The 15210-nt window shown below is 37.2% G+C and overlaps 1 protein-coding gene across 2 annotated transcripts; it reads right to left on the bottom strand.

The window, feature by feature from the left end:
• Nucleotides 1-10003: 10003 nt before the first annotated feature.
• LOC105050280 (BTB/POZ domain-containing protein At3g22104) lies at nt 10004-14049 on the bottom strand. 2 transcript variants are annotated; one of them, XM_010930234.3, is made up of 3 exons: nt 13494-14049; nt 10896-11999; nt 10004-10597 (listed from the first exon to the last, which is right to left on the bottom strand). In XM_010930234.3, exons 1-3 carry the CDS (start codon nt 13554-13556, stop codon nt 10151-10153), a joined length of 1614 nt encoding a protein of 537 aa, XP_010928536.1. In that variant the 5' UTR covers nt 13557-14049; the 3' UTR covers nt 10004-10150. The 2 variants fall into 2 exon arrangements, with proteins under 2 accessions (XP_010928536.1, XP_073108443.1); XM_073252342.1 differs by lacking the exon at nt 13494-14049 and adding an exon at nt 12112-13453.
• Between the last annotated feature and the right edge of the window lie 1161 nt (nt 14050-15210).

The raw sequence follows: 15210 nt of genomic DNA, 5'->3' as shown, positions 1-15210 counted from the left end.
GAGCCAAAAAAAAAAAAGGTTAAAGATCATATAATAATCAAAAGAGAAATGAAAGACAAGACATGAAACAATTATTAAACAAAAGTATTTCACCCATTAATATATGATGATGCATCTCTTTTGACAAGACAATTAATTTATAGATGTTTAAATTATTTCGGATATTGAACATGAGATTTTATATTTTATTGCTTATCCTTATTTTTAGATTATATTATTATATTGGTGTGATATGGAAATTCTTATTGGACTGTAAAGTTCACACCCCTTCATCTTTCTTTTTCTTCTCAGAGTTACAGGATGCTCATGATTGGCTATGACTTGGATTTACGGATGAGCAGATGGATAGATAGAGTTTCATAGTATCTGATCAGAGGATTGAAGAAATTTAATTTGTAATTATGCAAGATTTTATGAATTATTGTTGAAATTAGATATTATGGATGTTGAGGTTGTAATGAAATATTTTTGGCCTTATATATTTTTTAGGACTTGCTCTAAGGAGTGTGCGGCCATCACGTATTCGAACCGGCTGTTGGGTTCGGGGCGTGACATATTGAGTCTCGTGGAGAAGAATGGGATCATCCTGATTTGATTTCCTTCAAAACTATTGCTGCCAATCTTTGGACCATTGATGTGGATTACCTCCATCCATCTATAAGATAATAACAGGACAAAGAATTCACCAATGCTGGCTTTGATCGGACCCTTTGATGCTTAAGTCTGCAAAAGAATGTTTTGTGTAGGAAAGAGAGAATGTAACGATGATTTAGGAGTTTGAGATTTCTATTTGGCTTACCCTTAATGCAAAGGTTTTTGAAGTATAAATAGCCATGAGGCTTGAATGAGCCTGAATTAATGAATTGGGATTGTGCAATAACTGCTGAGAGACATACAGTAGCTATTTAATATTGCATCATAACCACCTTAAGATATGCTTTAACCGTCTAGGATCATGCTGCAGCTGCGTGGCACATGTTATAATTGTTCAAGTTTATTATTACAATCTTTAACTATCGGTATAATGAAAGGAGAGTGTTTCTAGATGGAGCGCTAACGTAGCTATCTAGAATAAAAGGATTTAAGTTGGTTTAGGATAGTTGTTAAGTTAGATATCTACCTGACTAGCTGCGAGACTTTATTCGACATGTCTGGCAGTGTCTGACCTTAGAGGTCGATTGGTTCTGATTTGCTTAGCTTGATTCTCAGATCGGTCAGAGACAACATGGCATGATTGCATTAAGAGGTTTTCATATCAGTCATGATCTAGATGTTTCCAATTATGTCACATTATCAAGCTAATTTTTTGTGATATCAAATATCCTTTTGAATACAATTTATTCAAGCAAGAGATTCTCCAATGTCGGAAAGATTTGGATTTAATGGGTGAGAAAAATATATCAAGTTGGATACAAAGAGCTGCAATGCGGAGTTGAGAGCATTGCTTTCAAAAGGTAAGTCTTCTGAGATAGTGTAAGGTTGTGGAGGCACTGAGACAAGCCGGATTGAAGCCCAAAATCTGTTTTCTTCACAGTTATACCTCATTGCCTCCTCTTTCCTCGTCCTTTTAAAGACCATCAGGATGTTGACCGACATCAACTAGTACTAGGTCTTCCCAGCCGGAATGGAGAGAGTACCTCATCTTGGGCTTGGAGATCACCAAGATCATCTGGGCAGTGGCGAAGGAAGAGACGAAGAAGGAGAGAACGGCTTCTGCTGGAGGAATGGCAGACTGCCGACTAATAGGGGGTTTGGATTCTTATCCTCCTCAGGGTGGATAGCAAGAATGCCAAAGCTCCGATTTAGGCGGGCTATGAGATCTCTTCACAGAAAAAGATAAAATAAAAACCATACCAAGAACGGAACCAATATCATCAGCCATGTTGATTTAAGTTTATGGCCCAAGCTTGCTTGATAGGTTTCACTGTCCTTATCTATGCTTCCATCAGGCTTTATGAATCATGGGCATGATAGTGATGTCCTATTGGGCCCACCGTTATTTAGGCCCATGGAATTTCCAATCCACCAAATCGTCGTAATATCCTGGTGAACCAGCTTGTTTTTCTCATTTGAATGCCGTTACATTAAAGAATTTGAAGTCAAGTTTAATGCTTCAGATTTTAATCCCACATTGGATATATGTCGATAACATAATATCTTTATATATAAGAAGTCTAGACTGGGTAATCGTTAAGCTTGGTAGCTTGGGCTTGTTTTCCTGGCTTGGGGCTATGGGATGGCCGAAATACGATTGAAAAGGTGCACTTTTTGTTGGAATATGTTGATGCATTTCAATGTTTTTAAGTAGAAGATGAATAGCAATTTTGCTGGAACTATTTATTTGTTTTCTTTTTTTAACCTTCATTTATAAACAATGGTGCTATTGTTTTAGTAGCATGTTCGACCTCTTTTCTGCTTTCTGGAACTTCTTTTCATATTTTTATTTTTTTAGACAGGTGATGAAGGGCAATTTTTTCTAACATTATTTTTTGCTTTTAGAGCCTGTTTGGATGATTGATCAAAAATCTCATAAGAATTACCGGTTTAAACCAATACAATCACCTAAATAAGGCCTAGTCCAGTCTTTTATATACTCATGACCTATTGCAGGACTGGCCTGAATCCTATAGGAATAAAAAAATTTGCTAAGGTGTTTTTTCTCTCTCTCGATGGGATTTATACCGACCCATTGTAATGGTTCTTTGGATATTTATAAAAATAGATATTTAAATGATTGTAAAAATTCAAAATTATGATTTTAATAAAATTTTCGGTCCAATCATCCAAATAGATCCTTAGATTGTTGAGTTGACACCATATATTCAAAACTCTCTCTCCCACTCTAGTTTTTTTGTTTAAAAAAACCAATATTCTTATTTCCTAATATTGGGCATTTTTGAGTTACCTAATATCATGATGTTGTCATATTTGTTCTTAACTTTGGAGAGGATGAACAACGAATTTGCCCTTTTCTTGTCCTAACATCTTCCAAACTTTTTCAGTCATGCAATTTTCTAACAATTGGTGCTTCTAAATTATGAATGTCTTCAGCATCTATTATTTTGTTTCGACCACTACTTTTTTATGCTCTAGTTCCTATTTAAAGGTGTCTTCTCAAAAAAATATTCCTTCACCGATTATGAATCTACTTGAATTGGCTCTCACATGTGACTTGAAGAAGACCTACCATGCAAAGGACAAAGGGCGGGAGGCGCCCAACCAAAACCAGGCTGCAGGCCCAAATCTATGGTTAAGGAGCCCACATCAACAGTCCAGCCCCAACGTGTGTGGCGCAACAAAAGCCCAGTCCCTTCAAACAACCATCAATTTAAACAATATGCGACGCAAGTGGCTTATTTTTTTAAGATTTATTCTTCAAAAAAAAAAAAAAAAAAAAAAAGGGTTCCAGGATGAAGGATCCGATCACCTGCAGTAAAGTGGCGAGTGGTGACCTACAAAAGGGCAACTCCGTCCATCCAGACATTCCAATCCGCAACAAAACCTTGCAAAATCCCGCGGATTCCCAACAAACGTCATGGCGCGGTTAACGGAGGGACAACCAAAAAAAAAAATTACTGCTTGGGTGATGCGGAGGTGATTCCAACCTTCGACCGCACGACAGGATCGAAGCTCCCGGAAGAGCCCATACTCTGCTTCCTCTTGGATTTGGAGTTGAGGTGAGTGGATGCGGCGAGAAACACGAGGCTGTGACTCGACGCGACTCGACTTCCCACGTGCCGACGTTACGTCATTTGTACGTATGAGAATCTCGAGGCCTTTTGCCCATACCCCTTCCCCGGAACCCCATATTATGTTTGCTCCCCTCCCAAGCAACGGTCTCTCCGACATTTTATTTTTAAAACCACAGAGCATGCACCATGAAATTTTTTGAATAACTAAGCTGGTAGCTTTCCTTCTAGCTAGGCACTGCGGCTAGAAAAAATTGTTTACTATTAGTGCACATTTATTTTTATTTGGAGAACGACCGCATCTTCACCCTCTTTACTGGCATGTGAGGATTGTAAAAAGTGGGCCATGTATCAGTGAAAGAATGCGGAGTTAGATATTTTAATTTATTATATATATATATATATATATATATATATATATATATATATATATATATATATATATATATATATATATGCAGAGGATCAGATTAGAATCAAATTGATTGAATTGAAATTCAAATCTAATCAGATTAAAATTCTATAATAAAGATTCTACATCAATGATCTAAATCATTGAATATGATGTACAATCTCAAAACTGCATACATAAAAAAAATCATATGATTTACAAATCCGTAACTTATATATCAAGTAATTAAAAATTAAAAAATTTAAATAAAATTAAATTAAATATATTTTTAGAATACTTGATGCATAGATAAAAGATCTTCGAATCATATCATCTTTTGTATATAAACAGTTTTGAGATAGTAGATCACATCTAACAGCTCGGATCATCGATATAGGACCACTATTTTTCAGTTTTGATCTGATCGGATTTGAATCCAAATCCGATCGGATTTATCCAAATCTATCCTTTTATATATATATATATATGATTAATTATAATTCTTGAAGGTTTATAATCATATTTTTCTTTTGGCATGTGGGTGTGTTAAGTGAACATCATTGGCCGATGAATTTATTTAAACTGCTGTATGTTTCTATCGGACAAAATTAATTTGTTAGTCATTTTGAAGGTTATGATTTTTTTTTCTAGTGGATGAAACTTATGATTTTGAGATATGATTTGGGCCTTGATTAGTGTAAGCCTATCATTTAATCAATGTTTTTTGTTATTAGTAGATGTTCTGTCTGTATCTGCTTAAATTTTGAATATGAGTGTCGTTTAAGACATATTTGTTGTCTTATAACTTAAGGTTTCATACGTTGGTCGCCGTTCCCTTATCGTTCAAAGGGTTTTGCAAGTTTGCTTTTAAAACAAGGGACTTGAATGTGTACAGTTGCGGTTTCTGAAAAAATAATTAATGGATGGAGCTCAAACATCCAGTCAAATGCCCCTTCGTCTCCCCAACAAAAAGATTCGATGGTTTTCCCATCTTTTGCAACTAGAAATGAAAGGATGAGATCAAATGCTGAAACATATGAAGAAATTGATGCTGCTAAGTTATATATGGCACAAGATAAGCATATCATAATTCCAAAAAAAATAGTGGTTGTATGTTTCACAAATCTTCCTTTGGTATTTTCGAGATTTATGTAAATGGATAAATTAAAATTCAAAATACTATGAGATTTGTATAAAATTTGATCTAATAGTGGAAAGAACACCAACTATTCTTTCGTGCCATGGTGCAATCCGAGCCTAATTCCAACACCATCATCCGAAAGTAATTCTCAAAAAAGAAAAATTAATAGGGAAGCTGCCACCTTGTGCTTTACGTCACATGAAGTTGCCACCTTGTAAAATTATGTTGGGATTCATGCTTCGAATGAACAAGCCACTCGGACATGAATAATAAAATAACCTTGATCTCATGCGTGCACAAGCCTCTGATGGCAGCTGTCACCAAGGATTAGGTAGATCTCACTTGGACTTTTATATTATATCTTTTTTCTTGCCAATAAAGATGCCAATGTCCAATACTTTATGTCAGACATTGCCCTACTGAAGATTGTAGCTCTTGGCAGCCCATCGATCTGTGAACAAAAGAGTCAAACCAGACACCGAGACCAAATAAAATTTTGGAAGTCCACAAGAGGCCCATCATTAATGTGACATGTTGGCTCCCACCTCATGTTATTATTATCTAATCATAGGGTCTCACTGGGTCGGAGGATTAAGCGAAGTACAACGGAAGTAACATGCAATTAATAATTCCTCGACTTTTGAGCTGTTTAGTTTATATTATAATGTAAACTATTATTGGATGCGAATTTGAAATAAAGTCTGGGACCAGAAGTATGACTCGATCTGAGACACATGTATGGTATGTTGTTATGTTATGAAGTGAATGTGGGAATTATATATGCGTTTCCTAGGCATCCCTTGGATTCTTAGCTAAGAGCATATATTGGGCAAGATAATGATGTCTTTTGTAATCTGGCTGAAGCTACTGAAATCAAAGATAGGAATCCAAAAGTTAAAAATATTTTTTTTTATGATTTTATAAACATGATATTCTATGAAAAATTATTTGTATTTACTATGTTAAAAATGTATCTGATGGTTGATTCCACTATTAGATTGGTATTGAAGGACAATATAATTTAGGTATTGTTTAGTGTTTAAATCAAATCCATTTCTTGATTTCATAGAACATGACCCTTGGATTATGCACCAAGGTTCAATGCTAAACTATTGTATATTTTATACATTTGACCTGGACATATACTAATTCAGCACTAAAACATAATTTTTGTTGGTCCAAAGTTTTCATTTGGATTAGATCACATCACATTCACGATTGAAGTTGAATTTAATTTAACTATGTTCTTTTGACAAATTAAAATGTGTATTAGGTCCAAATATTAACCTGTCAGATATCAACATGAAATCTATTTCCACATCTTTTATGGTATGGCCCTTGATTAGGTGCCAAGTTCCTGTGAGATTTATCATATATATGTGTTTGAGTCAGCTATAGTCAATCCATTGTAGTTGTATTAGACCCAAATTCAACTCATGTGGAATGATGGTGGATTCTAAGTTAATCCATGGCCCTTGGATTATACACTAGGGTTCTATGATGAATTATCTATTTATTAAATTCATTTTTGTATATTTTTTGCATTTTACTCATGTTGGGTCACAAGCTCGACTGGCTCATAATTGGACGGTGCATAGAGATTGACATAATTTAGGTTGTGCCCAAACCCAATGGCAAATAAACTTGTACATGCTTGGACACGGTTTGGCTCATGTTGTCTCAACCCACTTCCAGTTAAAATAATGAGATAGGGCATCTTGGGTCTTATTAGGCTCATACTTAGACCTATTAATTGGCTTAATCAAACCTGGCCTATTAAATGGAACCAGCTTCATAATTACTCAAGTCTACTTGGATCCATCTAAAACAGGCCTTATTAAAAACCCAGCCAAGCCACCAGCCAGAACTAATGCTAGATAACAATCTATTCATGTATCTGGGTGGATTCTGACACCTTAAGCACAATTAAATCATGTTTTAATTAGACCCACATGCCAACCTATTAAGTTGCATGAACATTGAAGCAAATTCAAATTAGCGTTTTGTTTTAGTTGACTGGATTGAATAAAGTCCTATTCACTTTTTTGTATTTTTTTATGATGTAAAGTCCCTATCAACGTGTTTTTCTTCTTCTTCTTTTTTTTTTTTTTTAATGTAACTGTTAACTATAATATAGAAATATATTTTTCCACACCTTCTATTAATAGAGAAATTATTGTGTGCACTATATGCACGAGTATACTGGTGCATACCACCATTCACGAAGACACACGAGTAAGGATTCCATTGATCACACGCTCGTCTCAACGATGGCCCATTACAACATGATGCGGTGATTGATGGTATGCACCAGTGCAGCCGCAATAATTTTTGGTATTCATAAGACATGACACAATGATTTGAGAGTGGATTTTAATATAATTAAATTTGTAGGGTCCCAATTACAGAGAGCATCCAAAGAAGCTTCTCAATTAGGGAAGGATACCCATGCCTGCTTTCTCGTAATCCCATCCATGTCTTAAGTCATTAAATTCACTGCATTGCATGTCTCTTGTGTGCAATGCCGTGCGCATCCCTCCGTTTCTCAACGCAACACCAACGGTGTGGGGTCTCGCAACTTCGCGTGCCCTCTGCCGCATTCCTCGCCTCGGGGTTCCTGGAGACCCATTCACGCATCAAGTGCCTTGCATTCTCTATATCACAAGGTCGTTTACTCGGTATAAATTATATCAACATGAGCATCTATAAACAAACATTAGTGTCAAAACTCGAAGTCAAAAGTATTTTGCCAAGTGTGCAGCCGTCTGCTAATTCATCAAAGCTACGGCAACCTAGAAAAACCACTCAAAAAGGTCACTCAATTACCTTGCACCAATCACTTTGCTTCATTTAATGTAACATTTCACGATGCCAATTTTAATGGAACAATGGCAATGCAACATATCATCTGAGTAATTTTTTGGGTGAGTTGTTTCGAGGTTCTCATGCATTTTCCTTGTTAATTACTGGTGACTTGGATGGAGTCCCGCCAACTGCTACTTTGGCAATCTTTTGTGGAGGGTGGCCTTTTCCACACTGAAATTTGGAGTTGAACAAAATGCAGGGAAAAAACCAAATCTAAACCTACTTCTAATGCTTAAAAAAAAGGTTAACATGATTTACTTCCTCATGTTTTTGCATATGCCCAGCACAATGATGATTCTAATAGACAAATTTGTAGTCCATAGCAAAATAATCTTCTAGGATATCTAAACCAAACCTATAAAATTAAAATGTAGTAATAATCTATTCCACTTGACAGACTTCTAGTATGTGCCGCATCCCAGGATTCTCGTGAACATATTAGTTAATCACACTTGGTTATTCACCACAGATCATGATGACTGCTCTTCACTTGAGGTTGTTCAAGTACCATCCAAAATGATCATCTTCTTTTCTTAGAGACTAAAAAGAAAAGAAAAGGAAAAAAATAACATGGATAGCTCTTTCCTTGGGTGCGCAAATCATCATCAAAGCGTTATGTTTTTTCAATTACATCTGTCAATAGATACGTACATGAAAAATAAAGTGTATCCTTATCCTCTTTTAGGAGGAATTACTTCCTACAATGCATGCACCATGTTGTCGTGCATGCTATCAAGCACAACCGCTCATTCTTGTGGTGTCCGGAGATAGCTGCTTGATGAATAGGGCCGACAATAATGAGTGGTTGTGATCAGTGATGTGCACATCCACATGGTGCACGCTGTAGGGAATAATTTCTCCTCCAGAGAGATGGTCATGGGAGCTTTCCACTTAGCATTTAATTAATGGTGGTCCTCTTTTGATCATAGTGTAAACAGCACTTAGTGCCCATCAGCATAATAAACTCAAAAGCAGACCCTTAAACACCTAAATCACTGCTAACAAAGGAAAGGAGGATCTTGTGCACCAGATCGTTTGTCATTTGGCCAGTCATCTTCCGTAGGAAATGAACTGTAATCCTGTTGTTCAATATAATACATGCTCATTGGTGAAGATGACTAGATCTCCGTATCAAAGTTAAATTCCACAAACCCCTCAGTTTTGCTAAGCATGGGGTATCCAAAGCTGAGATGGTAACATTTAGAAAGGCGCTCACATCCATCTTCTCTTCGGATCATATCAGAGTATCTCACCTTTTGAGTTTTTTATTAGGACCACCATGCAAGTCAACTGCTCCCTGACCATGGGTTGCTTTGGTACCCTTATGTCAGTATTCGAATATTGTAATGGAGACACTGAGCAACCACATGCTCCAAAACCACACAACAAGGTAGATAAAAACTAAACTAGATGCTTATTTGAATCCATAGGAAATTGTCCAATGCTCACTCATATAAAGTACCAAGTGCATGGTTCACTGATAAGAAACGCTTCAGTTCATTACCCAGAAAAAGAATTCCACAGAATAAAGCGTCCTTGGAGCTATGAAATGGAGAGTTGTTATTACTGAACTGATTTTTGTAAGTGAGGGATTGGCAAATTGGCAAAGTCATGGAACTGAAACCGTTCCAAAACTACTAACCGACCCTTCCCAGAATGTCCTCATTTAGTTGTATGATTAGATATTCTTAGAGTGGCTTAGCCAATGGGAAGTTTCAGGCAATGTCGAATCTAAATGCCAATATTTTGTCTTTTAGCTCAGATACCGATTAGTCCTTTGGCAAGGACCGTAAAAAGTGACTGTATCAATGAACACTAATGATAAAAAGAAGAGCCAAACTTATCAGCAGCTGTACAAATAGACATATCACCATTCGGGGGAAAAAAAAAACAATCCAACAAACTCTCATTTTCATCTGTTAAAGGCACTGCTCACAAATCAGCTTTAATTCACCATAGGAAGGGACAAAAACATTATAGCAGATACTGCAGAACCCACTTGGCAACAGCACTATGTACAAAAATATATATGAAAAACTATCAAATGGACTATATGGAATTGAATCATGAACAGAGTCTGGGAAGTGATCTGGAGCTACGAGGACTGGATCTCCTGGTCTTCATGATCTTTGACATCTGGGTTTGCATCTTTTTGCAAATTTTCTCCAATTGCATCACTCTCCACTGCATCCCTTGCAGATGGGCTTTGAGCTTCTCATTCTCCACTGACAAATCAAGCTTCTTTGCATATAGAATGATCTGCTCACCATCGTTGCATTGATTTTTCGTACATCCATTTCCCTTAAGAGAAGAACTAAAGGATTTTAAGTGGTCGGTGTCTTGGAGTAGGCTCTTGAGCTTCAATTGCTGAGAAATTAGTGCTTGGATTGTTGTCCTTGAAGGAAATTTTGAGTTCTGTGCAAGGTGCTTGCAGGATTCTAATGTAAGCTTCTCGTAATTTATGGCACAACATATCTTCATCTTCTCTTCCTCAGATAATAGTACATGAACCTGAGCATTTATTAAAAGGATAACAGTCACACACAGAAAGAAAAACTTCAGATCACATATTGCAAATACTTCATATCACATCTTGCAAATAAGCAACTAAATTTTTTGAAGAATTCAAATAAGTTCATCCTGAAATTCTCAAATTTTAGTTTGTCCTATCCAAATTGGCCTAATAATATTTAGGGTGCAGATTACTAGCCTTACATAGTATTTTGATTCAAATTTAAATTTGAATCACCTAAAACATAAAACTTATTTGAAAATTGAGATGAAAATTTTGATCATGTAAACACCACACCTCAAGATATATGCTGATGGCATTGTAAATTGCATCATGAGAATCTCTTGCAGCATCAGGTAGAGCTGTAGTTAGTTCAATGAACTTTGAGGGCTTCAAACATGAATCTGGAGCAACTTCTGCCAAGTATAAGTCCATTAAGCTTCCCACCTGCTTCAATCTAGTTAAAGATGCTGGGCCACCAGCACTCAGAAACGATTTCAGAAACCTTAAGACTAGATTTACATCATAAAGACTGTCCATTCCAGTGGGGGCTGGCACAAGTAAATTATCCAGTGTTGCTTGATCAATCTGACTTCCTATCATACTCTCCAATCTGCTTCTGCAACACTTGCTCAGATTCAGAGATGAAGAGATACGAAGAATCCCAAACAAGCCCTTGCAGGACATTGAGCTTCTATCGAGGGAGTGGAGCAGATCAACAACAATTTCAGTAGCTTTCTTCTTCTCATCAGAGGTGGCATTCGAAAGTTTACATTTGATGTAATAAAAGAGGAATCTACTGACTGTAACATGGTCTACTTTCTGAGAAACCATTCTCTTGATTATTTTCTCTATAGAGTTGGAGTTTAATATCACAAGATCTTCAAACCACCAAGCTCGGTGGTTGCTGTTTTTTGTGCTAACAGTACTCCCTGTATCACATGAAAACCGCAAAGTGGAGCTCTCTGAAGAGGAACCTGTAGGGCTGGTATCACTATTTGTTGTGATTCTTCCAACCAGAGTCTCTAAGATTTTATCATAAATCCCCGAGGAATTTGCTGTAGGAAAGAAATCTTGGCACTGTTTCAAGGCATTCACGATCTCAGACCATGTCCAGTAAGGAATCCCCTCGAGAGATTTTTCAGTGAGCTCGATCAAGTTTGGTGAGGAAGAGACATCTTCGGTCATCTCCATAAAGTGGGCTATGCAGTGGAGAAGGCAGGTATTGGTGGGAGTTATCTGAGTTCTGCCATTGTTGTAGCAGAACCTGGTTATGAGCTCAAAAGCCTCGGTGCCTCCTGGCAAGTCATGAAATATGACCTTCAATGTCTTTGCCGCTGCTGTGGCCGATGGTTTGTTAAATAACTTCCTTAGCCTACCAGAGAATGATGACAGGATTTCCTGCAAGGAGTCACAGGATAATGACTCATATCAACAAAATACTTTCGTCCAACACTAAATGCTTTGTGCAGAAAAATATGTTATGTGGATAGGAAGTAGTCTATTAAATTACCTTGAAAAGAATTCAACAATGATAATATATCTTCTCATAAAAATATGGGGATAACAAATCCTGTTCTTCTAATATAGAGACACATTATAGATCTATAAGAAGTACCACAAAGGACCAAGATAGGTATAGATAACCATCCAAGTCAAATTTGGCAGAAAATTGTTAGTAAAGAGGCAGAGTGAAAATTAGCATGAAATGAAGGAAAAAATGTTCAGAGCATTCCCATTCCCTTTCAAAAGTCGAAAGGTTTTTCGAATACAGCTACTAAAAGCATTCAATTCATGGAAGCAGCTAAAACCCATCAATGGAGAGGGGTGGAATCCTGACAATGTTCCAGCAAATAAAGAGACAAAGAAGGTGAGCAGTAGATATAGGCATTTAACAGGGACAATGTAATAAGGGGAACAAGAATGCAGGATCATTCCTTCACACATGGTAAGGAAGCAATAACAGCACCCATGAGGCCAACTTTATTTCATGACAGAGAGGTGGGGCTCTGTGAGAGAGATAAAGATGTGCAGCATTTAATCCTCACATGAAGAAGTCATAAATGAGAGCAGGAAAAAAAAAAGAACCAAGCCATCCGGGCAAACGCTCGTGACCAAAGACATAGCGATAGAAGCCACCAAAAAGAGGTAGCAGAGCACTGAACCCAACATTCCATAAGAAGAGAGGGTGAAGTTGACTGGCCAACAGAAGATGGATCGAGTGAACAAACCAAGGATGGCAGCCAACAGAAGATGGACACAGTGAACAAACCAAAGATGGCACCCAAAACAAGAAGTCTGCTAGAACATTGAAATTGCATAAGAATAAAAGTTGGCTGAAGAAAGGGAAAAAAAAAAATTAAAAAGAGAATTTGATGAATTCAACATTAGCAGTTCCTGTTCAAGTACGCCTCCCATTTCCATCAAAAAAAAAAAAAAAAAAAGCAATTAAAAGCACTTCAAAAACTATCCAATAACTGACGTATCTCAAATCTCTCAAAGTCTGAAAAGCGGCAATTAGCCACCAAAACAAAAATAAAAGGAGAAAACAAGAACACTTAAATAAAACGATGGACAGAACAAGATACCATTTTTTCTATTCATAGAATTGAAATCCCCAAAGACACCTACATATCAAGCAAAAATTAAAGGAAGCGACACTCTAAACATTCAAAGAAGAAAAGAACTTTCCGGATCAAATCCTATTTAACTGACTTTCTTATATCCGGAAGAAACAGGACATCTTATGGATATTTGAGTGACGAATAGAATTACCCGATTCAAAAACTCGATCAAAATCTTAAATTTAGTAGAAGAGATTGGGGGATAAAATTAACATTTGGAAATAGAATGTTCCAAACTATGCATTAGTATTGATAGCAGAAAAGAGCTTACCTTATTCACCAAGAAGATCTCCTCCCCATTAACATCCACTTCTAGGTCACAAGTCACCTCCATTGCCTCCAAAACAAGTTTGAGCTTTAGAAAAGAAAGCTTTGGGACGGTTAACAGAACTCCAACTTCTCAGAGCAGTCTCTAGGATTGAAAAGGGCCCCAATGATGGAGATAGGAAAGGAGGTGAAAGGAAAAGGGAACTCACAAAGCCATATTCTCAGGAGGGCAACAAGACAAAGGGAAGGCAACGCCCTTCTGGCTCGTCAAATCGCGGGGAAGAGAAGGAAAAAGAAAAGAAAAAGAGAAAAAGGACTCACATTTCTGAGACACCAAGGCCCGGAAGACAGATAGGAAGAGTGGGAAGGGAGGGCGGTAGCGTTGGTGAAGCGACCAGTTCAGTTGCGGGTGAGAATCCTGACATCACTGATGGTCTCTTGTAGCTGTGACTAAATTTATACAATGCTCTTCAGACCCCAAGCTCTGAGCTAAGGGAGATTTGGTTTCTCTGGCCCCCCTCTCTCTCTCTCTCTCTCTCTCTCTCTCTCTCTAGTCTCACCTCACTTTAGTGATCTCCTCATGCAATAAACAAACATGACCAGCCCAACCAACATGTTTCTTACTTATAAGTGCCATGCTTTCCCATGTGAACCATTATGTGCCCAAAATGCCCCCAGGGATTGGGAGGGGACATGAGGGGTTTTATACCAGTTTATACTGAAATTGGCACCTGAGGATAAGATCACCCCAGCTTTCGCTGCGATTGCAATATGCCCTGGTTTCATTTCCCCCTTTAAGCTTTTAGTAGGGACCTGAAACGGAGCTATATATGGTTCATGTGAAGCTGAGATTAGACCATTTTAGAAGACTGGCTTAGGACTTAAAAGTTCAAACCAAACTAGTGGCAGTGGCTCCTATTTTAGTTATTTGATTTGAGAGAATCTCATTTTCATTTCGATTTCAAAAAAAGATATAAATTTTTTCAATCCTCTAAAATCTAATCTAGACTCTCACCTATTATTCAAATTTTATTACGATTTCGATTCTATTCATGAACCAAAAACATCGAAAAATATGATCATTTCGATTCTCCTCCAATCCATTTCAATTTTAATTCTGATTTTAATCACGAATTAAATGCATCCTAAATTTATCTTGATTTTGAGATTTGGCCCAATGGACTATGCATTACTGATTCGAAACAAAAGTTGAACCAAGCTGACCTTAATCAACTCCAAAACTTTCGATTCACAAGAAAGAAGATCTTAATCTAAAGTGGGTGAAGTCATTCAAAGGCTGTCCTCATCCTACATGGATATTTTTTTATCCCCTTCATAGATAGCTAAAGTCCTTGAGGTGTTAATTTGTTCACATATGTATATCAGAAGTAAATTAACACCAAGAAGACAAACCTACATGCATGCACTTAATGATTCCTATACGATTACCGACTTTGTCAGCCTCTTCAATCCCACGATAATTCATCACAAGTCGAAACTTTTAGGGGTGCTACTTTTATTGTGCAAAAAAATTTAAGGGGGCCACCAAGAATGAATGAGCATTGCAAGTAGATGCAGTAGAGAACCGAATTCCAACTCGGCTAATTTTAGCTTTACTGTGGGGGCTGTACTTCATATTGATCTTGCCGTAAATCCAACTTTGTCAAAATATGAAGCGTTTCACTATTCCCAGCGAAGCCTTGTTTGGTCCCTTTCACACC

This window comes from Elaeis guineensis, chromosome 2 (genome assembly GCF_000442705.2).
Source record: "Elaeis guineensis isolate ETL-2024a chromosome 2, EG11, whole genome shotgun sequence".
NCBI lineage: Eukaryota > Viridiplantae > Streptophyta > Magnoliopsida > Arecales > Arecaceae > Elaeis > Elaeis guineensis.
This window is presented reverse-complemented; position numbering and strand designations above follow the sequence as displayed.

Excerpts from the sequence above, each read along its gene's own strand:
- LOC105050280 (XM_010930234.3), bottom strand. The coding sequence starts at position 13,556 with ATGGAGGTGACTTGTGACCTAGAAGTGGATGTTAATGGGGAGGAGATC. Across the intron at positions 12,000-13,493 it reads AGATCTTCTTGGTGAATAAG|GAAATCCTGTCATCATTCTC; the intron begins GTAAGCTCTTTT and ends GACTCCTTGCAG. Across the intron at positions 10,598-10,895 it reads CCATCAGCATATATCTTGAG|GTTCATGTACTATTATCTGA; the intron begins GTGTGGTGTTTA and ends ATAAATGCTCAG.